General features: G+C 42.2%; 1 protein-coding gene across 2 annotated transcripts in view; it reads left to right on the forward strand.

Moving 5' to 3' along the window:
- The window catches only part of GLIS3 (GLIS family zinc finger 3), a 452,058-nt gene extending 426,264 nt beyond the window's left edge, over positions 1–25,794 (forward strand). For both annotated transcript variants that reach the window (XM_059656776.1, XM_059656775.1), the window contains 2 exons: positions 21,519–21,701; positions 22,822–25,794. In XM_059656776.1, coding sequence (XP_059512759.1) covers positions 21,519–21,701; positions 22,822–22,958 — 320 coding nt within the window. In that variant the 3' untranslated portion in view covers positions 22,959–25,794. The remainder of the gene's footprint in view (positions 1–21,518; positions 21,702–22,821) is intronic.
- The last annotated feature ends 963 nt before the right edge of the window (positions 25,795–26,757 follow it).

Here is a 26,757-nt window from a genome sequence, read left to right on the forward strand (position 1 = left end):
GAAGTGTTTTTCTGGAACTTCCTAGGCACAGGTATTTCCTATCAACTCCTCCTCAGGGTAAAGACCAAATTGATCAAATAGTTTTCAAGTGGGTGAATCAGTGCTAGGGATAAGAGGAGAAGAGAGACTTCTAAATGAGTTGCCTTTGTTGGCCATGCCTTTCAGCTTTGGTTGGACTAGTGGGCTGGCTAGCATTATACAGAATCTTAGTAACAAGGAACTTCAGCCCCTAATATAACTAGATTTTTAAAGCCCCGAGCAGTGCCAGGGTTGGTAACATGATAGCTATAGTGAGTTTTTATTGTCTCTTTTATGAAGTTTATGGCTTTAATGAGAATCATCACCTCCATCCTCTCTGTACTCAGAGAAAAATGCAGTAGGTAGAGGTAAGAGAAAAATGTCATCACTGTATTTTTAGAGATGGGAACTGATACATAAAAATATGAAATGTCTAGGCACTGCTGCCTGGGCAAAACACAGGCATCTTTAATAAGAGGTCCACATTTTCAAGCCATGTTCTTAATCTATGTGTTTCTAAGTCAAAAGAAAAAAAATACATATATATTTATATCTTTCCATGGGGAAATATCCCCGTATGTAGATGCTGTTGCATTACATAGATCCATGAAAGGTGAGAACTCAGAGGGCCTTTGTTCTTACAGATAAGAGAATGAGGTCCATTGAGTTTTCTTCATGCCAGACTAATTTATACAGAGCTTAGATGTTGTGTGTTCAATGTATATTTTTATTGAGACATGTTTTGTAAAAGGCATAATTTGAAAATATTAATAGCACCGCTTTTTCAAGTTTCCTCACCTTGTGAGTGACCCAGGACCAGGGCACCGTTTTGTTGGTTGTGCATCCACTTTATTCATACATATTGCTTTCATTAGCAAGGTGGATGAGGTGTCACTGTTTTTAATGTTTGCCCTTTGATAGCATCCATGGGTCTCTGTTTGGGTAGTATCTCCAAGGCAACTTCTTGGTACATCTTAGTCTTTTATTTTAGATGTAAACACAAGAACAACTCTTTCCAATCATGTAAGCTTGTTCTTCAGCCTTTTCTTTCTCTTTAGGACTGTTCTCTTGTCTGGGCAAGCTTTAGAATCTTGCTGGGATTAGTTGCCTGAGAGTTGATATTTGTACATTTTGTTGTGGTGCTAATGGATAATTTCTTTGTAAGTGCCCTATTCACTCCAGGCTGTGAGAATGCCATGGGGATGTCTAGAGCAGCATTTTCACAACCTTCCTGCTTCTGGACTCATCAAGGAGAGGCCAAGTTCAATTCAGCAAGTGTGTATTGGTCACCCACTTTATGCCAAGCAAACATGAATGTAATTTAATCAGTGCACTGTGATACATGCACTAACAGAAGGTATCAGAGGAAGGTACCAGAGAAGGGTTCTCTTGAATAGGGTTCCAAAGATAAATAGTTCATTGGGTAGGCCAAGTGTAGAGAGGCATTCCAGGCAGGGGGTAGCAAAGTGCACAGGCAAGGACACAAACGACAGCATTGTGCATGCGTAAAGAGAAGAGCCAAGGGAAGTTTGTGTCTGCCTGGAATGCACAGGTTAAGCTGTGGAGCAGAGGGGCAGGAGGCTGGGGAACCAGCAATGCCAGCTCACAGAGGGATTTGGGGCCATGCTAAGTGTAATGCTACTGAGTGAAGAAGCTAGCCTGGTATTTTAGGAGAGTCAGCGAGGGTATTGTGTAGGGAATAGAATGGAAGAGGTGGGAACATTACATCCTGACTGTTGAGATTTTATTGGACTGCATGTATAGAACACCCAAACAATAGTTCAGCTCACTCAGACACAACTGGTAAATAGAGAAATAAATGATGTCAGAATGATGTAGAATTATGTTTGTGCACGCATTCTTTCCTACGCAAGACAAGCCGGAATAGCAAGAGAAGAAAATGAAAAGCCCTCAGCCTAGCTGCTGCATAGAAAGGAGCCCTGTCAGCTCTCTTTTAATAAAATTTGAAGGGCATGACCCCAGGGGCTCTCTCCTCAGAGAGTTGCACACCTGGCCTTGCACAGTCCTCAGCCAGTGGCAGATCACAGTCCTTCCTAAGTGCTGGTCTCTCACCTGTTGTCTTAGTCACTGCCAGCATTTCCAGTTGGCATTTCTGTGCATTTTTAATAACCACTGAGTTGCTTCTAGCCCCACAGAATTGGCTGCCCAAATTCTCTCTTGATTATTTTGTCACTGTTGTAAGTTAGAAGATTTTAAAGATTTTGAGTGGTCTGACCCAATCCTAGTTTTCCAAAAGAGCCTGTTATTTGTAACTAGAGGCCCAGTGCATGAATTCATGCACAGGTGGTCGGCTGGCTTGCCCCAATCAGGGCTATCGGGTGGACCGGCCAGGGGGAGGGGCTGCAGCTGGCCGTGGGGAGGGGATTTGGGCAGTTGGCTGGCTGGCCCCTCCCCTGATGAGGGGGGCGACTGGGGGTGGGACAGATTAAGGGGGAGGGGCCATGGGAAGTTGGCTGGCCGGCCCCGCCCTCTGGCTGAACTCCTGGTCGAGGGAACAATTTGCATATTAGCCGTTTATTATATAGGATATTAGCCTTTTATCATATAGGATATGCATTTGTACAGAGCACAAGACTTCGGGATTTGTTTACCCCGGTATAGCAGCATGGAAGATATCTAACAGTAAACAGTGCAGGGTGGAGAAGCAGGCCCACAAAGCCAGCAGTGTGCCAGCCTCCTCCCAACTTTCTGCTCTGCCATCCCTAAGAGTGGCTTCCATCTCCCTTTCACAGTAGGGATGCTGATACTCTACATATCTTGTCCCAGTTTCAGGCAGAAATGGGGGAGAAGAGGGAAGGACAGGTGTACTCTGAGCTCGGTCCCATGGCTGCCCTCATAGGCAAGGGAATCTGAGAAGAGAGATGTTTTAGTGCATTTGCCATGCTTAACAAAATTGAAGTTCTGTTCATAATGTTTACTGGATAGGCACACTGCAGGGTCTGCCAGATGTTCTCTGGGATGGTTTTCTAATCTGTAAAATGGAACCATCTCATGCATCCATTCACACTGATTACCTCTTAGAAATCAGTGGTAAAGCTTAGAGGTATCTTTCTGAGGGTTCTGCCCCATTTTATATCCTTAGACCCCATTCTCTTAGGTTTTTATACTTTCCATTGCCTACTCTTGTTTTCACCCCTCTGGACTTGCAGGCTGCCAACATAAAGATTTCCATCATCCATGGTCCAGTCATTAGATTTCATTAGGAAAACACCATGAGGCTGCCTCCCCAGCCCGGGCCATTTGATATCAAGGCAGCAGCAGTGGGAAGCGGGAGCCTTCTCTGTTGGTCCTGGCTCCTGTGGTTCATGAGCTGTCTGTCTCATGATTTAAAGCATGCCCTGCCTGCAGGCCCCAAAGAAGCAGGCCAGTTCACTCCCAGACAATGGTGGCATTTTCCCACTTCAGTGTGGAGCTCAGTAAGCCTGTCAGCCAAGTTCAAATTAACTGCATCTGGAAACAAAAGGTTTCCAGCCACCAACAGGCCTCTAAGAACAAACCATGTAAATGGTTTGTCCTACCCACCAGCCAAACCACCTTTCAGGCTGAAGAAATCTCTGAGCATTGATACTTAAGTGGAAGGGGGTGGCAGGTACAAGTGTAACTTCTTCCTGGGTTGTGTGCTGTTTGCTTACAGTGATTGTGCAATGGTACTTTCCAGAAAGAGTCCTATGGGTCATAGCCACAGCTGATCTCATTTCTGGGAGTTTATAGTGTTAACTGTGGAAAGGTTATTTTTTAAAAGGCAAATTGTAGAGACAATAAACATACTCTCCCTTCACAGGAAACTTAGTCATATCTGCATATGTGAGGTTGAGAAATGGTGAAGCAGTAAGCCTAGAAATGGCATTGCTTAAAACTGAAGCATGTGCCACAATTTCCCCTCGAAACTCAGGAAAACAAATGAGATTGATTGTAAATCCACAGTGTAATATTCTCCACTGAGAAATTTGTGACATATTCATAAGAGGAATGAGCCAATGAATGTGCTTCATGTGATTCCGATGTTATCATCAGCAGTCACAGTCAGGAATGATTTTTGGTATCAGCCACGGTGTTATTAATGCTTATATAGTAGTAAGGATTGATGATTAAATCCAGAGAAATTCTTAATTACTCTTGTACACTTAATTACTAAAAAATTACCCCAAGAACAGTTTTATAGAACTAGTACTTAAAAAATTCTGACAGTTTGCTACTTATATCAAAGCAAAAGTTAAGTTTAGGTATGTGTGCTGGTTCCAGTCAGCATCTCAACAAGCTGGGTGTTGTGGGAGAGGTATAAGATGGTCATAACCAGAAAGGCTGATTCAGTGATTGATTTTGGAATGACTGAACTATGAATAATCTACATATGTAGTTAAGCATTTGCACACGCAAGCGCGCACACACAGAGATCAAACCCATGTATCAGTAAGGATATTAAAGATGACTGACTCAACTGACCATAACTAAATTATACATTTCCTCAGGGCAGGGACTGGATCCTCCTTTAATGCTTTGCACATAGTAAGTGCTTAATAAATGTTTATTGAATACACATGAATGAATAGAAAGAAGGGGAGGAGAAAAAGAGACATTTTCCCTCATGGCTTCTTAGTCGGACTGGTGGAGCCAGCCCTCTGCAAAGCTATGACCTAGAACCAGATTTCCATGCCCCCTCTTTTCTGGGCACTTCCTCCAATTTCTAACCCTTCGCTTTAGATGTCCAGTTCTTAAAAACTACTTGAGACTTCTCTCTAGAAGAAATAGGATGATCTAATGATTCTGTAGGATACCTTCTGATGCGTATTTGCATTTTAAGGGGATACATGAAATACACCTAGTGTTGAATGTCTGGTAGTGAAGCTCTGTGCAGTAGCAGCTCTGCGCAAGAGGCATTTTTAAGGCATTCCCCTGTTCCCAAAAGCACTTTGAAGTTTTCAGAGCTTTCCCAGCCACTAGCTGATGTACTCTCACATTGGTCATATTATCTCAGAAGAGGCTGTTCCCAGAAGAGGAAATTGTGACTTGCCCAAGGTGATGCAGGAAGACAAACAGCGAGCTGTACAAAATAAAGAAGACTTTGGGGTCAGGCACATATGCCTGGAGTCCCATGAGCAAGTCATGCAATGTCCTGAGTTTCCTGAATCTAATAGGGGTAGTAGTGCTTCTCCTTCAGAGTTGGTATGAGAATGAGGAAAAGTGCCTGGTCCACGTAGATGCTAAGTTCACTACAGCTATTTAGTGTTGTTATTTTTCTACTGTGTACTAGATACTGTATGTTCTGCCTACAACCACTTACGTTGTTTAACCCTTGCAAAACCATTAATAAAAGTATCAGAACTGGCTTTATGAGCACCGGCTGACCCCAAAGCCCATACTCATTCTCCTCCATGATTGTGCCTGTAGACACAGTCCTGTGGAAGTTTTTTTTGTTACTTGGGAATTATTTTTGAGGTTAAGTGTGGAACCATTAAAGATGGGGTTTCTTACAGGACTAAATGTTGCTAGCAATACAAGTACTATGATTCACAATTTCCCACCAACTGCTTGATCTCGTGTCTTGGCACACAAATTGCTGAAAGTCTTTGTGTTGTTGTTTTTTTGTCTGTGTCAGCAAGTGTGGTGAATGCTTATCATGGGATTTCTCATTAATCCTCACAACAGCATTATAAAGAAGGCATTATTTACTCCCATTTTACAGATGAGGAATCTGAAACACTAGAACATTAAGCAACGTGCCCCAAATTTCTTCATCTTCAAATGATGGAGCTGGAAACTGTACCCAGGCCACCTGGCAACAGAATCTGTGCTCTTCGCCAGTGGCTGTGCTGCCACTGTCTCTTTAGGGGAGGCAGTGACCACTCTCTAACTGTCCCCTGTGGGAGTCCCCAGTGGGAGTCCCCAGTGGGTGTGTGTCTGTGTGTTCATCCTCTCATGTGCTATGTTTACTGAAGCACAAGCGTGGGGGGAGCTGGCCAGGGTTACCATGCTCTCAGCACCACACTTATGTATAGTTTAAAATTTATTTTTTACTTTTTAAATTAAATATTTTTTCTGTTTGTTTTTAAGTGCTTAGGGTACTTGAATACAAAGAGTTTAGGTTACCTCCCAGCCTTATGCTAACCTCAATATCACTGCCCAAAGGTAATGGTTATTAAGATAGTGAGTACTTTTGCAGATCTCTTCAAATGCTTACAGAAATGAAATGTGTGTGTGTATGTCCTTACATATACTTGTATGTATATATGTACATACCTACATGCCCTGTTATAAAAATGGCCTCACGTTCTGTATTTTATGACTTATATTTTTTTAACTTAATAAGATGCATGCTTTTGTTTTATAGGTCAATGTATATAGATCAACTCCTTTTTAAAAAAATTGTATAGTACTTATAGGAACGTAATCATTTCCACATTGATAGACATGTATATCTTTATTTTTTGCTTTTACTAACAATGCTATGTTAAATGTCCTTATGTATGTACTAGAGGCCTGGTGCATGGATTCATGCACTGGTGGCGTCCCTCGGCCTGGCCTCTTGGGTTCCAGCCCAAATCAGCCTGGTGCACAGATTTATCCAGGGTGTGTCCGGCCCATCTCACCCAGTCCCGATCAGGCCAACCAGGGAGCGGCCCGGGGAGGTTTGCCGGGTGGGGAGGGACCATAGGAGGGCTCCAGAATATGTCCGGCCTGTCTCGCCCAGTCCAGACCCTAGCAGCAAGCTACTCTACCAGTCTGAGTGTCTGCCCTATGGTGGTCAGTACACATCATAGCGACTGGTCAAACAGTGGTATGGTTGGACACTTAGAGTATTAGGCTTTCATTATATAGGATGTATGTGTGTATGTGTTTTTACACAAATACTCTCACACATATATGTGCTTTGCCTACTTTCTCTAGGAAATATTTCTGAAAGAGATACTGCTCAATTAATAGGTATGCACATTTTAAAAATATGTTTTTATTGGTTTCAGAGAGTAAGGGAGAGGGGGGAGAGGTAGAAACATCAATGATGAGAGAGAATCATTGATCAGCTGCCTCCTGCACACCCCACACTGGGGATCAAGCCCGCAATCCGGGCATGTGCCCTGACCAGGAATTGAACCGTGACCTCCTGGGACATAGGTCAACGCTCAACCACTGAGCCACACCAGCCAGGCAATAGGTATGCACATTTTAAAGTTGGATAGGTACTGGCATATATTCTTTCCCAAAGGCAATACCAGTTCAGACTCTTACCAACAGAGCATTGGAGTTCCCATTTCCCCACATTGGATATTGTCATCATTTTAATTCCTGCCAATTTGTACAGCAGAGTTGTTTTTATTTTTCCTTTGGTTAATAACATGATTGAGCATCTTTTCATATTTTTATTAAGAGCACTAAAGGTAGTTTAGTCATAAAAGGGATTAAGTAACAGGAACTATTACTTGGGTATTTATATTATTGATTAAGTAGTTTACCTGTTCTTTCACCCTGCCAGTCAAGTTGTGTCATGTGCGACTTGTGAATGTTTTCTTAATTGGAAATAAAAAACTTATTGAAGAGAAGGAAGATATCCAGAAAATTTCTCTTTCATTGACTATTGTGACTTCTCTGTCAGTTTACTTAAAAACAGAATGTTTAATGAACATTATTACGGATTTAGTGCTTTTTCATTCTTTTGGGGGAAGTAATGATGTTTCTGCCAGAAGCAAATGTTCTCTGTGATATCTGAAACTTATAAAGTTTAGCCTCTAGTGAATGCAGCTCTTAAAATCAAGTTAAATATTTCTTAAAATTTTATTTTAGTGACTGTCCCATTGTACTCTTCAAGGATGAACATATTAATGGCAGTCTGTGTCTTGTAATTATTGTAGTTTTAGCTGGAACTTTCCTTATAAATACAATAAGCAATTGATGGTTTAGAAGAAAAAAATGTGAATAGCTGTGGGTGGAGTTTCCTAAAATAAAGGGAAAAATACCCCACACATCAGGAACATCTGGGTTACTGGTTACAAGGCCACTGTGTTAACAAAACAGAACAACAGTAAACACTAGACCTGGTTTGATCTGTGCCCATTCAGATCATCTGGGCTTAGACTATGTTGCTAAACAATCCCAGTTTCTTAGAATTTCTAGTTGGTTTACTTACAATTGTAAGTGCTCTCTCTGATGACAGGAGTTTTCCTTCTCTAACCAGATTGTTCTGACTAAGCTTTCCATTTCATTCTTCTCCCAGGTCTTTGAGACCCAGACCTTATAAGACGCAAGTCTATTGAGGTGAAAACTTCAGGCATTTTTCTAGATCATTTGAGTGTAACAACCAACCCCTCCCTTCCCTCATTTCACCACCAAAACCTATCTCATATCACATCCCAAAGTAAAAACCTTTCCTTCAAGTTCTTAAATTTCCTCATCATTATGACAAAATAATGGGATCTGAATAATGATTCATAGGACCTGAATTAGTCAAGCAGTTACCCAAGGTCTTTTGCATTGTGGATATATGTTAATGCAGTGTTTTTATCAAAACCACTAATAATACCTACATTTTTATTATGAGATATGTTTTATCATTTACTCTTAAGGACAAAATTTTCATCAGTTCTTGGTTAACTATAAAAAAAAACTTCATAGTAAAATATTTGTTGGATAAATACCTGAATCCTTATTATAACTTTGTGAAGAAAGAAGGAAATATATTTCTGCCCCTATTTAGAGATGAGACTCAGAGTAGTTGATTAAGTTCCCTGACCTTGGGATGGTTTCCTGAAAGAACACAAGGTGTTCTGTGGATGAGATGAGTTGCTTAATTCTCCTGCCCACTCTTTTTCCTCAGTGGCCTCACTAGCATTGAGCAGAAAAGGGTGACTTGGAGCAGCAAAACCCTCCAGGTCAACTGGACGGGCCCAATCATGTTTTCATCGTCTTTGATTCTTCTTCCATTAAAATAAAGTCAGTGATAGAAAGGGAAGTCACTTTACTTTTCTGAAACTCTGATGGACTGTTGTGTATAAGGTTCATAGATCAGAATCTCTGAGCTCAGCTGTGGCTCCCTCACCATCACTGTTGTCACCAAAGCATCTAGCTGTGCTTGTCATTCATTTTTTCATACTCCATGTTCAGCTCCAATTGGATGCTAACTCTACACCAGTAGAGAGTACAGATAAAAGTCCCTGCCTGTTCTGAGCTTATATATAAGGGATAATTCTTGCCAAGCCAAGCCTTTGAACTGAACAGTGAGAGAGTATTCCTCTTGTTCCATATGTGGGCAGGGAATCATTTGATCTGTTTATTTCCTGCAGCACATTACCACATTTTTGAGATGCATAATATAAACTTAAAAAATCAAGAGTTTGGTGTGCAATGGAATAAGAGTAAGCAAGAAAGGAAAGGAAAGACCCTGTAGTCCAATCACAACCACCAGAACATGACCCTCCAGTGGCAGTGGGAAGAAGTCCGCCTAGCTGGAAGGGTGGAGCAGAAACAGAAGGTCATAAATTGGATTGTCCAGATTAGTGGTCAGTGTTCACAAGGCCTAACAAGATTTAAAAAAAGTTGTCAAGTTTCCTGGAAGCCAGATGAAAGGAGGTGACAGGGATCCTGGGATCCAGTGACATTCTTTAGGTTACACCAATGCAATGTCCACTCTGGTACCTCAAATCCACTTATATAGATTTCTGTACTCTTTTACTTCAAACCCAGTTTTATCTCAGTATAATATTCCAGACTGTGGATTTTAAAAAGGCATGACAGTATGTAACAGGGACTTAACTATGAGGCAGAGGTTCAGTGGGAGAAGTAATCAAGCTATTGGGGCCCACTCTTTGAGAGATTCGAGTACGAAGATTGTATAACCATAGACTTGGATTCAGAGAAGCAAGAAGTCACCGTGCAGTGGATATAATGTGAGAGTTTGGTTACAGCTAGACAACAGAAGTCTAGGCCACAAGATCAGCATGGGGTCAAAGTAAGACCAATACTTCTAAGTCACTCCAGTAAGGCCCCATAATTTCACCTTGACCTAGAACTTAACTTGTAAGAGAAAGGCACTGTGTTAGGAAGGGAAATCATCTTGATCCATACCTGTTGAGAGTATAATTTATGATCACTTTATTAAAACTTTATCTCCAAGAGACCCAGAAAGGGCTGTGGACCAGCCCATGGGGAAGAGATGCCCATCGGAAGACCTCTTCTCCCCCATTTCAAATGAAATAAAAGTTTTTCTGTTTTTTTTTTCTATCAGGATTTTATTTAGAAAACTTTTAGATGATTAAAAATCATCTGAAGGTGTCCTTAGAGCCTTTCAATCTTTCATATAAGGAATACCTTGTTAAACATGCATCTCTTGGTTTTGAGAATCTCTATTTTATGTAATCTCAAAATGTGCATTATCGCTCTCAGGATTCACTGAACCATTTTACTATAACTGTATGTACCCACACATGACAATTACTGAGACACATTGCAATTAGTTTACTTTGGCAGCTTATCATTTTGAGAATTTGGAAGCCATAGGCCACCACGCATTAGAGTTTTCTGTGGGTTGGAGATATTTAAATGAAAATCAATTACATCTCTTAACCAAAAGTATTTTTCACATGCCTTTCTTCTCATGCGGCCTTTTCCCATTTCCTTATGCTCCATTTCTGCACACGCTCTGCCCACTCCCATCTCTTTACTCAAACCTGTACAGACATCCATAGCAGACCGTCTCCCCCTTTCAGTACCCCACACCCTGGAAATGAGTGTATAGCTCCCAGGGTGAGAATGTGGCTCACAGTGGTACATGTGGGGGCACAAGAGAAGGAGAGCACCCAGGGTATTCAGAATGCATCTCTGTGTGGCCTGTGGGCTGGCAGCAGAAGCTCTAGGTGAAAATGGCCTTGCTTCTTGGAAGCAAGTGGACTTTTCTAACTGGAAGTCCTCATGCTGCAGCCCATCTGAGGGCAAGGGGACCAGGCACTTGTTCCAGGGGTCAGCTTCTGAGCCACTATCATGAGGTGCCTTCAGTAGGAATGCGCCCAAGTGGAATTTTAAGGGTTATTATTTCCATTATTTTCCTCTTCCTCAGTACAGTAGCTGCTTAAATGTCAGTTGTAAATAGCTCTAGTGCTTTGCAAGCTGGTTCAGTTCTGAGCCCAAAGAAAAATCTGTCTTCTTTACACAGTCTGTGAGCTGTTCCTGCAGCTTCCCCATTTATAGACTCTGTATTAAAATGAGGAGACAGTTTCTCCACTGCTAATAGGGAGGAAGCAGAGAGGAGTTCTAGCTAGATAAGACCTGGATGATGTTTATGGCCAAGACCAGGAACCAAGACAAATTGTGGCAATTTCACACATCATTTTATATTTAAGGGCGGTGTATTATGAGAGAGAAATTGCTTAAGAATGGCTTATGCCCTGGCCAGTGTGTCTCAGTTGGTTGGAGCATGGTCCTGTGCACTGAAGGTTGTGGGTTTGATTCCTGGTCCAGGCACATACCTAGATTGTAGTTCAGTCCTGGTCAGGAGCATACAAGAGGTAACAGATTGATTGATGTTTCTCTCTCACATCAATGTTTCTCTCACTCTCCCTCTCTCACTAAAGTAAAATAAAAATAAAAAATGGCTTGTGCACTATACAGAATCTATAAATACTTCCAAGCTTTTCATGGTAATAATGATTGTTGCCATTTATTGAGGACCTACTACATACCAGGGAATGCACTAGATGCTTTTATAAACACTCTCATGATGTTTTTCACACGCTATGAAATAGATATTTTAAAAGAAAATGAGGCTCAAGAAGGAACACACAGTTGGTCAGTGAATCACCCAGGATTCAAACCTAGATTCAAGTTATTCATGCAATGGATAGAAATAAAATAGTAATGAAATCAGAAAATTGGCACACATAAAAAATTCTGAAATGTCCCTGTTTCTATTCTTGAGGGTTTTTAGAATTTTTCAGTGATTAGGTGATTTCATCAATTGTACTAATTAATTCAGTGCTTTCTTCCCTAAGGAAAATGTTTGTCCTTTATGAATCTGGCCTGTGATTTGGCAGTGAGGGACCTCAACAAAAATGGCAAGATTTTGTTTATGTTGATTTGGTCCATGAGCTTATTAAGCCCTAATCATCTATGTGAACTATGTCACTAAACAGACCAGGGTTTGGCTCCTAGTTCTGAAACTTGGTAGCTGTGAGGATTTGGGGAAGTTATTTTAACTTTTTGTTTCTTTGTATATAAATTGGGGACAATACTACTTATCTCAAAAACTGGTGTAAGGATGATTTTCTATGTAAAATACAGTCCCTTCTCAGAGCAAATTAGTATTAGTTTTTTTCCTTCTGATAGAATTTTCTTAATGATTGGTATAATAACACTAATGAAAACATTCTTTTAAAATGCTAGAGCAAGGGGACTGCAACTGAGAGAGGTCTGAACTCAGTTGGATGGTAAATGATGACTGTTCTAGTTCTGCCATTTGTTTTAAGATAAACACTAGATCCATGAGTCATTTCAAATTCTAGATGTTTGTAAGTATTAAAATGGTTGTATGAATTTTCCACTTTTCTCTTATTTGCATGGTATTATATAAACAAAGTATTGGCTATAATGGCAAGGGATTCAAAAGTTCCCTCTGCTTCCATCTCTTTGTCTATAAAAAGAAAACATTTATGTTAGTCACCTACATAAAAGACAGGAATGTCAGATGGCTACCTAAGAAGGAATCTTAAGTGTTTTCTAATACTAAGGTACCATGTGAGTACGAGGTGTGTGATTCCAGGGACTTTCTCTGAGTATATTTGAATGCAGTTAATAAGGCTAAAAAGATGTAACCCCAGAGACCCTATTCTTAGGGCCTTTAGGAGGTTTACCAACAGATTTACCTGTGTTGTTCTCTTTCATCTCATTGGTTTATGTCGTGGCTTTCAGAAGGTATTCAGAGGGGTTGGCTCAAAGAGAGTACGGGGAGTCACAAAGAGCCAGAGGGTAGGAGAAGAAGAAATTTGTGAGTCAAGGGAAGTAGGTTCACATGTCTTTTTCTATAAATCCCAATCCCCGGAGCTCTCTGATTTGAGTCCTTCTGCTCATCCCTTGGGCTTATCCATGCCCCTGCACATGCAGCCGTCATGTGGCTGAGGCCAAAAACTCTACACTTTCCAAAGTAACCGACAAAATTATAGTCTCTGCTGAAAAATAGTCATGAAGCTTGTAAATATACATTCTTCCTTCCACTTGGCTAGAAAACAAGTGTACTACCAAGAAGCTTAGGCTCTGTCAGCTCTGCCTCTGCCACTGGTCTCTGCTACCCAGGCACAAACTAGGTGTGCACCCCTCAGCCAAGGCTGGTCCTCAGCAGAGCTGTGAGGTGGCCTCCTAATTATCCCTGCTATCATGAGGCAGGGCCAAACAAAAGGAGCCATGGCCAACACTTCTTAAAAAGTTTTCAGAACACCCAAACTTGTTTCTGTTTCATTGTTTTTTTTCCCCCCTCTTCCTACCTTGAATATATTCTGGAAAGAAAAAAGTTGCATCTCTATAGATTCCTTAAAGAAAATTTCCTTTTTATTGTCATATACAGTATGAAATTGTTATTTGGTTTCTCATTTATATGCTTATCTTTCTTTCTCACCTAAAACATACACTCCAACAAGACATGTATCATGTTTTATTCATCATTGTGTCTCCAGCACTTGAGTAAATCCTTAGTAAACTGTTGTTGAGTGAATGAAAGCATAAACATTGGAATGCTTGTGTGATTAGAAGAATAGGGGAAAAGAAAAGTGAAGAGTATCATTTACAAAGTGCTAACTCTGTGCCAGGCTCATGCTGGGCATTTACATGCATCATCCTATCTAATAAAAGAGAAAAATGGTAATTGGCGTACGACGATACCCTTTTCATTGGCTAATCAGGGCTATATGCAAATTAACTGCCAACTATGATTGGCAGTTAACTGCCAACAAGATGGCGGTTAATTTGCATATGTAGGCACAATGCAGGGAGGCGAAAGGGAAAGCAGGAAGAAGCCCCCTGCCACTGACAGTGATCGGAAACCCAGGGGGGAGCTAAGATCTGGGGGGCAGGGCAAAGGCGGCCCTGGGGCCGCCTTTGCCCTGCCCCCCAGCCATGATCGGAGAATCAGGTGCCTTTGCCACCCTGGCCAGTGATAGCAGGAAGTAGGGGTGGAGCCAGCGATGGGAGCTGGGCACGGTCGAAGCTGGCAGTCCCGGGAGCTAGGGGTCCCTTGCCTGGGCCTAAAGCGGAGCCCATGATCGCAGGGCCGCTGCAGCTGCGGGTCCCCGCTGCCCGGGTCGGACGCCTCAGCCAGAGGCCTCAGGCCTGGTCAAGGGGCCGATCCGGTGATTGGTGATCGGAGGGTGATGAGGGTCAACTCCTCTGGCCGAGGCATCAGGCCTGGGTGGGGGGCTGAGCCGGGGATTGGGGGGATATGATGGTCCCCTTGCCCAGGCCTGAAGCCTGGGTCAGAGGCGTCAGGCTTGGGCGGGGGGTGGAGCAAGCTATCAGAGGGAGATGGGGGTCCCCTGCCCAGGCATGATTCCTGGGCCAGAGGCCTCAGGCCTGGGCGGGGGCCAGAGCCAGTGATCAGGGGGAGATGGGGGTCCCCTGTCCAAGCCTGACACCTCTGGCGGAGGCGTCAGGCCTGGGCAAGGGGCCGATCAGGCGATCGGAGGGTGATGGGGGTCTATGCCTCTGGCGGAGGCGTCAGGCCTGGGCAAGGGGCCGATCCTGCGATTGGAGGGTGATGGGGGTCAACGCCTGAGGGCTCCCAGTATGTGAGAGGGGGCAGGCTGGGCTGAGGGACACTCCCCTCCCCACACACACCCAGTGCACGAATTTCCTGCACTGGGCCCCTAGTCTCTATATATAAAAGGCTAATGTGCAAAGTGTCCTCTCGGGAGTTCGACTGGGAGACTGGGAGTTTGATAGCTTGCTATGATGTGCACTGACCTCCAGGGGGTAGTGCAGAATGAAGGGAGGCCCTGGCCAGCAACCAGGAAAGGGAGGCCCTGGCCAGCCGCCAAAAGGCCCTGATTGGCCCTGATCGCTGGCCAGGCCTAGAGGCCCTACTTGTGCACGAATTTTGTGTGCCTGGCCTCTAGTCTCTTATAATCCTCTTTAATCTTCACAGTTACACCGTGAAGTAGATACTGTGAATACCCCATGTTCTAAAAATACAACAGCAAAGTCAGGTAACACACCTTAGTCAGTGTTTCTTCTGAAAGATCAAGGGAATGGTGACTCCTGAGATTTGGGCTGAACATTACAGTGCTTGGCCAGAACCCAGAAACAATGCACTCTGATCCCACAGGGATTGAGGGATTTTCCATCCGAAGATATCAAGGCGTCTTGGGAAGCGAGTGCTCTTAGCGTTGTTTCTGAGAACCTTCACAAAGGATCTTGTCAGCCTGATTGGGCTATGGTCTAGTTGTGGAAGTAGCTAGGGGCAACCTTCCTGATGTTCCACACATGGGCTTTCTGCATCTATATGTGGTCATTACGGTCCAGGCAATGTCTACCTCAAGAAAGGATCAGCCTTGGTTCTGGATGTTGTCCATCCAGCACTGTTCTGGTACTCAGAATTTGGTGGTGTTTCCCAGCCTCACCATAAAGGAAAATTTTTTTTTGTTTTGCAAAGCCATCTGCTACATAAACAAACCCACTGAAAACACAGCTCCTAACATAGCACTTGACAAGGTCCAGGCTGACGGTATTTCACTCCATCCATGTGAGTATGCAGTTGGGTAGAACCTCTGTTTTGAACATCACAGCTCATGCACTCCTCATAGCAGTGGGTGTGGTGACCTAGCTCCCAATCTGCAGGGATGTGGGTGACACGTTCCCTTTTGCTTCTCCTATTTACAGAAGCAAAAGTGGTTTCTCCAGGAGAGCTGAAATGCCCTGGGAGTTTAGCTTAAACAATGTTCATCAGCCCTCTTGAGGGGTTGAGAGTTGGGTGACCATTATTTACTTATTGATATATCTTTACTGTAGTACTTACCAAAGATTGGAGTGCTAAACTTGTAAGGAAAAGACCAATATAATAAAGAGTCTAATATACTTCCTCTCTTTAAGGCCAGGAGTCTAAGAATCATTATATGGTTTTCATTTTAACACTTGGTGGGTCATGCATTCTTCCTTCAGGAATTTAATCAGAAACATTCCTAAAACAAAGTCTGCTAACCCTGGGAATAAAGATTGCCCTAAATCTTTGCTGTGCTGTCCAGTACAGTAGCCAAGAACCACATGTGGCTATTTAAATTTGAATTAATTAAAATTAAATAAAATGTAAATGTCAGTTCCTCAGTCCCGCTAGCCATGTCTCCAGTGCTGGGTAACCACATGCAGCTACTGTATTGGACAATGAGATAGATAGATCATTTTCATCATCACAGAAAGTTCTATTGGACAATGCTACCTGGAGAATTCCCTTCTGTTATCATAGTTAGTAACACACTCATTTCTCCTGTAATTTTCCCACTTCCACTTTGCGAAGGAAATCCACACCCAGATTCATGGGGCTGCTCTATCATCATTAGCAGAAGGAATGACCATGAACTCCTGATCTAATCTATCATCAATGACCAGTGACAAAGAGGAAGGGATTTTAAGAATGAAATTTAATAATATGTGAAGCTCATAGATAATGTTAGGGGACAAAACAGTATACAAAACAATATGTATAATATTCCAGTTTTGTGTGTATATATCTGGCTATATCTGAATTGTAAAAATAAAGATAATTTTTCCTATATTTGTTTATACTATTCTACATTTTCTAGTTGGTACAATTAATTCCAAATATTTTTATTGTTAGAGAAACAGGTTAGTTTTTAGAAGGAAAAACACACTTCCCAAAATTTACAAGAGGAGGAATGATTCCCCTTGACCCTTAGGAGCTGCAGCTTGGGTAAAATCAGTTTATGTGCACATTCCTCCTCACCCCCACGCCGTCCCATCCCCTCCATTCTTGGAGGTAACATACCTCTGAAATGGGGGAGGGGTGGTTTTTATAACTAAATAGGACACCTAACATTTATTACCAACATAGATGCATAGGCGCATTCTTAACGCTATCATAAATGTGTGTTTTCTCACTCCAACTGCATTACCCATCCACAAAGACAAGGTATTTTCTTACGTTTCATTGGTCTGTCCAACAGTACCTTGATCAGCATTTGATAACTACAATTGACCTACTGACTGACAGATTGGCTGACCTTGCCACTGCTCTTAGGTTTTATGCTCAGAGAATGTGTTAACATCTTTCCTCATTTTGCTTTGGGTCCGAGAGGCAGTGTTTCTTCCAAGTGTACTATGTGAAATCCAGCAGCTGGAATACAGGAGCCATTCATAAAAAAAAAAAAAAAAAAAAAGAGTTAGGATTTTTCTCAGTTTGTGTGTGTGGCAAGACCCTAATAGAATTTTTTAAAATTTCATTAGTTTTATGGAAATAGCACTGGGGAGAGGATATGTTAAAGCTCTTTGATTTGAGTGACCACAGTCATCCACACCAGTGTTTTTGGCATCCCTAGTAACTGGCTTCTTGGAGGGAGGGATTTAATAAAAGAGGATTTTCTTTCCCTGAGTTGGCTGTGAGAGTGATAAAACATGCTTGTGGGGCCATTCTGGTTTTGAATATTTCTTGTGTCAGCCAAGACACCCACATGCAGGAATTACAGTCCACTCTGCCCTCTCACTCAGGTCCAGATGGACAGGGGAAACTAGGAAGCGGAGCCCAGAATGTTGGGCTTACTATTTAACTTTGTCGGGTATATTTCACTGTATCCCAAACCTTTTATACTCTTACACATCAGAACCCTCCAATTAGATTGAAGCCATATGCCATTTCTGCTGTTTCATAGAGGCATGAGAGAAGACTGGCAAGAGAGGATGAATTGGTTTTCACAAAAGACAGGTGAAAGTCTCTATCATGACCTGACACACCTGAATGAATTATTTCCCAATTTGGGGAAATGAGGGAGTTCAGTGAAAAAATGTCATCTCTTCTTGGAAGAGTAATATTACACTGAGGAATGCTATCAGGGAATTTATGGGTGACGAATTTAAGCAGAGCAAGCATAGGGATAAATAGCAAATACTATCTATTTTGCTCAATGAGGAGTTATGACATTCTAAGAAACCAACCATGGTGGTTCCTGGTCATGTTTTCCTCCTGATGGGCATGCCATGATTGCATGTGCTTGGCCACCAGGCACCCAAAGTCATGGTCAGTTTAAGGAACTCCCATACCACAAAGCTGCACATCCCAGGTTTTTCAGACCATTCAGACTTGTTGCTATTTTGAGCCCACACTTGGTAAGTGAAGAAATCAGGATGTGTGTCAACTAGTGCAGGATCTGGGAACCAACTTCAGGATGAGGTATACGGCTCAAGTCCTCAGAGGGCTAAGAATGGTCCGGAGAAGTCTGCCTGGGAACTGTACATGAGCTGAATGCTCACTTCTGTGCTCATTCTTACATTTTGTTATTGCTGGAGGCCTTATTGCCTTTTTAAAACTTTATTTCTCAACACTTTTTTTTTTATTTTTAAGAACTATATTATTGTGGAATAATTTTACATTTTTATTTTCCTTATTTAGTAAACATACATTGCATAAATTGTTATTAAATATATATTATATAAATATCAATCATGTAATTATAATATTAGGTTGTTATATAATATGTAAATATTCATTTAATTTTCATAATCATTCAGTGAGGTGTAGATACTATGTTTATTTCCATTTTACAAATTGGAAAACTAAAACACTGACAGGCTACTTCACCAGGCCTATACAATTAGTAAGCAATTGAGCTAGGATTTGAACCCAGGAAATCTGGCTCCAAAGTACTTGCTTTTCATCACTATTAAAATTCAGAAAAAATATAAAGAAAATAAAAGGACAACTATACATATGCTGCCTTGTAGTCTTTCCTATACATAGACTTCCACATCATGGAGCCTAGTCTCTCTATTCAACTTTGTATCTTGGATTTTTTTCGAGCTGAACCTTATAATAGTCTTTTCACATTATTAAAATTTCCTTATAACTATTATTTTAATGGCTACTTAATATGCCCATCATGTAGATGTACCACTATTTGCTTAAACATTATCTTACTTTCTAAAATGACAACTAGCACTGTGATGACCATCTGTGCAGAATTTCTTTTCTCCTTTGGACTATACTTTTAGGATACATTCTCAGAAGTAAAATTGTCATATCCAAGAGTATGAACACTTTTCAGGTTCTTGATACAGGTTGTCAAATTGCTTTCCAAAAGGTTTATACTCTTTTGCCATGTCTGCAACACTATGCAGAAGTGACTTCTTCACCAGTCTCACTCTGGCACCAAGAATATTTAGGAATCTTTACTAATGTGATAGGTGGAATATAGTATTTTATCATTGCCTTGATTTTTATTTCTTTGATGGCTAGAGGACTGACAGTTTGTCCATGTTGGCTGATCCAATTATGTGGGTATTTGAGAGGTCTGTTCAGGTGGTTTGCCTGTGTCTGTCTGTTGAAAGCAAATGGAACCTTTGAATATCAAAAAGAGAAGAGCCTCATGCCCTCACTCCCACCCCTGTTGTCTGTGTCCATTGGTTAGGCTTATATGCATGCATACAAGTCCTTTGGTTGATCTCTCCCCCTTACCCCTACCCTCCTCTACTGTCCCTCTGAGGTTTGACTATCTGATCATGGGAGTGCAGGGGGGGGGCAATGTGGGGATAAGAACATATATGTAATAACTTAATCAATAAAGAAAAAATAAATAAAGAGAAGAGCCAATAATTTTCCATTCTTCTCCTGTCCTGACATGGAATTTCTTTAGGTATTTTCCTAGTCTATACTGCTAACATACATTTAATGTTACCCCAAACCTTACGTGGATTTTTTCTTGATTCTATATAAAGTATACAATTGTCTGCTTATAAAGGATATTATTACTAGTATTTTGTTTTCTTCTATGAGTGTACCCTGTGCATAAAACTGCTCTATCCTTGTGTCTTGGATCATAAGCTCCTAGAGGGCCAGCCTATGTCTTACGAGCAGTTCTGCTCATATTCTTTGGTAATGCTCCTAGTAACCATAGAACAGACCTCCCAGCCAAGGGTAGTATGAACAATCAGAAATGAGAAGAGTTGTGAGCATAATAGGCTGGATATGTCAGTGCACCCTGGTTGTATTTAAAGAGAGCCAAAAAGAACCCAAATAGCACCTCCCCTACTTGATGATAGGAGCTCATCAAAGTTTTCTTTAACCAAACATAAAGTCTTTCCATCCTAAGAAGAGGCAGTTCTAATAAAGGAAGGCACACAGGGCTTGGGCCCAAAGTTCATGGGTTAGGGTTAGGGTTAGGGTTAGGGTAAGGGTTAGTTCTGTGTTCTCTAACATTTAATGTTTGTGGTAGGGACCCTGAGGCACTTCCTCTACTAATCCCTCATTTTTTCCCACCAAAAACAGAGTAATGGTATTAATAATAACTGACATCTATAAAGCACTGTTAAATGTTATAGATGGGCTTCCTTATCTAATGACTTGCTTAATTTTCACAATAGCCCACTGACATAGACAGTGACATTCATGTTTTATTTTTAAGGAGACAATGACATGGAGTTTATAACAGAACTGCAACTCTCCCTTCAGTAAAGTATCGAATGATGATTTCATTACTTATTTTTTAAAGCATACTGTAATCCAAGAAAGTAATCCATTAGCCTAAAAGGAAGCAAAGAGGAAAAAGGAAAAGGAAGGTGTGGAAGATTATAGAAAAGGACCACATAGGATCCCAAGGAAAACTCCATTAAGTGACCAAAAAAATTAAGAGAAGTGAAACGTGATTAGCAAAATGTTGATGATTATTTTAAAATATTAAGAAATATTTCCACACATTTCTTCATTATACTATTTGTTCAGTTTTCCCATTTGTTGCAAAGATCAACAACAATAATAGCTGAGTAAATTGCAGTAATCTAACTGTGGAATGCCATGTACCTATTCAAAATAATGAGGAAGATATAAACATGTATGAATTTATCTGTTACAAGGACAAGTGAATAACTAGATCTCTGTTGCCTTTAAAAAAACATTCTTCAGATTTTTACTAAGTGTGAAAATCAGAGTGTAGGATAAAGGAAGGTTAGGAAGATGCGCTCAAACTCTAGCCTGGGAAGGAATGTCTTCTGAAGGTCAGGCCTTCAGAGTCCAGGACTCTTTGGATAGTCTAGAGAAAGTAAGATGCCTTCTAGTTTCAGGTACCAGAGCAGCAATAAAAAGTTCATAAGCCAACAAACTTTGAAAGCCCTTGAAGGTGGAAGAGCTTCTGTCCAAATGGTACATTCCAGATGCTTACTTAGAAAGTTTTACAGGTGAGCTTAAAAGTTCAAAGCATTTTGTCATATGAATCTAGGCTGAGTGAGGGTCTAGCTGGGTTGGAATGATCTTTGGAAGTTGTGCCTGACAGTAGCTCAATGCTGTGCTTGTATTTCAGGATTTTATGGGCAGCTGCAGACATTCTGCCCCCCACACTACCCTGACTCCCAGAGGACCATGCCACCCAGCAGCTCCTGCAGTGTGGTGCCTTCCTTCGAGGACTACTTGGTCCCTACGTCCATGGGCCAGGCTGGTTTTGATGTTTTCCACAGAGCCTTCTCAACTCACTCGGGCATTACAGGTGTGTTGGAGTCTGACTTCAGAACTTGGGCAGACTGGCAGGAGAGACCAGTTGGGTTTCCTGTGACTGGCTGGGCTAGACTTTACACTGCACATGGCTGCATCAAATCCTGTTGAATCCACCTCTGAAATGTCTCTCCTCTTCACCATCCTCTCTGGCCCCACTTCCACTACTCTAGTCCAGGTACTTTGTGTCTCTCCAAGACAACGCAGACAGCCTTCCAATGAATCTCCCTGCATCAACTCCTGTCTTTACCATTCTGCCTTCATGCTTCCATATACTTCCCAAAATGAAGGATAAAATATATAGTTTTTCTGCTCAAATGCATTCATTCCCAGTTGCCTAGAGAATAATGTCCACTCTTTTTTTAAAAATTTATCTTTATTGTTGAAAGTATTACTGATGTCCCCCTTTCCCCCCCCTTGATCTCCTCCAGCCAAGCCCTGCCCCCTTCCCAGGCCTTCACCACACTATTGTATGTCCATGGGTTATGCATATATGCATACAAGTTCTTTGGTTAATTTCACCCTACCCCCACCTCCCCACTCCCTGCCTTCCCTCTGAGATTTATCAGTCTGTTCCATGTTTCTGTGTCTCTGGGTCTATTTCGTTCATCAGTTTATTTTGTTCATTAGATTCCTCATATGAGTGAGATCTCTCAGCATGCCATTCAAAGTGCCCATGAGTTAGGCCTGATTAGACTCTCCAGAACTCCCTCACATATGTCTCCTGACATGTTCTGCACCTCAGCTTTGCCACCACACTTGGCCCCACATTTCCCTCCCTCTCTCTCTTTGCTTCCTGTTTCCTCCTTCTGGAATGTTATTTTTTTAAAACCTCCCCTCCTGTAAGAATCCCATCCTTGATTCAACTTTAAGATTACCTTTTTTTGAGACCATCCTCACCCTTCCCCAGAACACTTCACTTTTACTAATACTCAGCTCATACTTTGTGCCAAGACTTATATTGGCCATCTGTCTGCACCCCAGACTTCTCTTCCACCTAGGTGCCTGAGGACAGAGACCTGCTAATGGGGCTAGGTCAGCACGGTCGCTCATTGGACCCCGGTGGGCGTGGCGAGGTGAGGCAGGTGTTGACTCTTGCGTTTCTTATCTTCCAGTGTACGATTTGCCTTCGGGTTCCTCAAGCCTCTTCGGAGAATCTCTTCGCAGTGGGCCTGAAGACACCACGTTCTTGCAGATCAGTGCTGTGGACCGCTGTCCTAGCCAGCTCTCCTCTGTCTACACTGAAGGGTAACAGCTACCGCTCCACTGGCCTCCACTACCACTGGCATCCGGAACCTTTTGTTGCTTGCCACCTATTGTGTTCATACCCTCACAGACTGCATGGAAAGGGTGGCGACCGAGTCAGTGGTGTCTGCGAAGCCACAGATGTGTCCTGGAAGGCAGGGCTGATGGTCAGAGCTGGGCTTTATGGAAATGTTTTTATTTGCTCCTTGTTCTCTCTGGGTTTGCTGGTGACCAGCAGGATTGTCTTTTCAAAGGGAATTTAGACTCTTTCTCTCCCAGATACCTGTTTTCTCCTGGCTGTCAACCCCCAGAGGACACAGATGAAGTGATGTGCATGTGAAAATGTAGTTTGGGGACTGCCCTCTCTGAAAACCCTAAATAGAGAAGGACAATGCAAATTGCCAGAAGCACAGAGAAGTGCCCACCACCCCCGTGCTCCTCTTACTCACTGCTGGCCAACGCTTAGCCAGGCACACAGGAACCCCAGACTTGCAGCACAGGGGGATCCCCAGGGTTCAGCATCAGCCAGCCTTCCAGTGAGCTGGCTGCCTCTCTTCCTCTCCTCTTTGATATCCCCATGCTAACCAATTGCTTTTCAGTGTTTCTTCAAAAGCAAAGTGTGGAGGTTCTGTTAAGTAAAGGCCCTTGAAAGGCACTACAACTTGTTTTATATTCCAAAAACCTTAGTTCCTTCATTTTAAAGACTTGTAATTTACATCTACTTTAAAAGGAAAATAGATATTTAGAAGTCTGTTCTTTGGATGCAAACTATTTTAATCACCCCAACTACATACATTTTGCCACAGCTATGTGGCTCTGCCTGACCACACCTCACAGCACCTGTGAGCACTCCTGGAATGTTAGTTTTGTATATAGCAAAGGCTACCTGAGGGAAACAGGGTGAGCACACCCTCTTCCCAGTGCTGTAGCAGGAACCCTAGCAGGTTAGCTGTTCGGCAACCCAGCTCCACCTCAGAGACCTTGTTCAAAGTAAAAGGTCACACGACTGGTTCACCCATTGCTTCTACTCTGGTGCTCTGCCCAGAGACATGCTAGATGTGAGCACAGGGACTCACTGAGTTATGTTCCTAGGTTTTCTCAGAAAACCAAACTAGAGATGCCCTATGTCGTTATTTGGTACAGCCTTGGCTCACCTCCCTCAGGATATCTGCCATCTGTCTGTCTCTCCCCTGTGCTTCTCTCTCTCTATTTGCATTGTTCTCACCCTCTCCCTGACTGTGGTTCAGACATGCCCACCACCATCATTATCTGACCATCAACTGTTAGCAAGGTCTGGCCACAGGAAGGTTAAGGAGACAGTTCTGGAAAGGTGGGCAGAAGAAGGCAACCTTTTTTTCTGAAACTCTGGTTTGAGGGCACTTGGCCATTTGATATCAAGCCTGAAGAGGAAGCCATTTCCTGTGGCACCTTTACAAAGCTTTACAAAGATCCTGAGTCTGATGGCCTAGGCTATAATCATGAGTCCAGCCCCAGATACCCAGTAAATTTGGACATTCCAGTACTGTCACATTTCATGCTTTCTTTTTTCTCTTTTAAAAAAATGTTTTCTGAACAACAAAGAAACAATGCTGTTTGTCAAACAGAAATAATTACAATCTTCAGTGAGATAAGTACACAGTGTGGTGTCAGACTTGGGACCTGGGGACAGGTGTATCCTGACAGGTGGGTCCTCCCAGTGCAGCTGCGCAGTCAATAGTATTTGGCCTGCTGTTGGACTTCATTCAAACATGTGGTAGGATGAGCTGAGTACAGCACCAAGCACGGGTCTGTTTTCACAGTGCACCTGGTCAGTCTAGTTCTCTGACCAATGAGCTCTGATCTGAGAAAAGCCATCGTGCAGATGCCTAACTCTGCAAACGGGTTATTCACTTGAGAAATGCCTGTTCTACTTTATGAGAGAATGCCTGTTGGCTCCCTTTCCAGGTGAGCCCTCAGACTGCAGGGCAAGTATCCTCCTCCTTGCAGACTTGGTGGGTTGTGTCCCTTGGCCGAAGCAAGGACACTCGCATCCTAACACTGGCATCCCTCCTGTGTCCTTTGTCACACTCTGGAAAGAAAGGGAAGTTTCTTAGAGAGACAGTCTATTCATTCTTAATATTGAAGCCTTTATGAGGAACTCAAAATACATATTATTTTTGTGATGAGGAGGAAAAAGATTGAAAGGCAAGGTGTTTATTGCAGCTGATGATGTCACCCCTGCCTGTGGCTTTATATAAGTTAAAGTTGAAAGGGGGAAGGAAGACAAAGCCGGAAGCTGAGCCTCAGAAACCATGGATGCCATCTTCTTTGGCTGGAGGGGATGCCCCTATGCCAGCCTGTCTCACTGTGGCTTCAGGGTGGTCCTGCCCCTCTCATGCTTCACTGTGGCTGGATGGAGCCAGGGCGAGCCAGGCCGCAGTAGCACCTGTAGGGCCTCCTTCCTCAGTAGAAATTGGGCCGGCCCTTCGGGAGGCATTCCTGTTAGCAGAGGGCATGCAGTAAGCAGGCCCAGGCTGCCTGCAGTGCTGAGAACCCTTCCAGGACCCTCTGTGTTTCCTGATGGTGCAGGTCTGAGCTTATGGCCTCAGGATAGGACACTCAGGTTCTGGCTAGACTCCGCATTCTGTCCTTAGATCCCAGAATCACATCTGACCTTAAAATGTGTTTCTTGCTTGCTTTCACATTGCACAGGATTTATATATGCTTTCATTATAATGTTCGTAGCAGTAAAAATGGAATGTTCAAAAATTTATTACCTTCCACTTCTTGACCTTTTTAGTCTTGACATGTAACCATTTTCATTAACATCCAAACAGAGATTGTCATTACCCTTTTTTTTTTTTTTTAAGTAAAAACCGGTGCCTAGGAAAATACATGCAGCCCAAAGCTAATTACCCTCTTACATAAAAAGAAATCAGTATGCCTAGAGTCATTTAATTTGCTGCATTGTCTTCATTCCCTAAAGGGACTGCATCAAAGTGTCAGTTGTAATTCAGCCTCGGATCAGCTGTTAAGTATTATTTAAATATTTACTATCCGGTGGGGTCCTTTTCCCATGTCTCCCCCAAATTACACAGGCTATTTTAAAACGGATAGTAGGTCTTCAGTGGCTCTCAGCAGTGTCCACTGGTGGAACTGAGTGTTGGTTTGTTCTGGAGCTTTCACATTTCCAGCTGTTAAGCACATTCATGCACCAGAATGGAGGTAAATGTTCATCTCCCTATCCAGGAACCTCGACTGTTCAGTTGCCTCAAAGTATTGGGAATAGTGATTGTAAACAATTTAATTATTTGGTGTTTTATTGGACTGTTTGACCATGTCATTTTATAGCAGCGTTTTTTAATGGCACTTTTTGTTGGTGGTGTGGAATTTCTGCGGTTACTTTTTTTTTTTTTGCAACAGATAAAGCAAAAACGTCACACCACTCATTGGAGAAATAGTGAGTGTAAAAAAGAAGAGATTTATTTTGTACGGACAGCAGAGCATCCTGTGTAATGTTGCTGACATACAGCACTTTGGGGGGAAAAAGTGGAAATCTGTTTTCCATAAATCACACAGACTCTTGTATATAGTTATATACACTCACATAGAGAAATGAACTGCATATATCATACTGGATATGGGGCCGATCTTACTCTAAGGGCACATCTGGTGCTTATTGTCATAAATCTTTTAAAGAATTAGGTACACTTTTTTTCTATTAATATGTATAGTTTTGTGATTTGTCACAGTTATGTTTCATATAATCATAAGTTATTTTGTCTTGTTTCATGAAGTCCTTTTTTATGTCAAAAGTAAAATGAAGG

Source organism: Myotis daubentonii, chromosome 11 (genome assembly GCF_963259705.1).
Source record: "Myotis daubentonii chromosome 11, mMyoDau2.1, whole genome shotgun sequence".
NCBI classification, from domain to species: Eukaryota; Metazoa; Chordata; class Mammalia; order Chiroptera; family Vespertilionidae; genus Myotis; species Myotis daubentonii.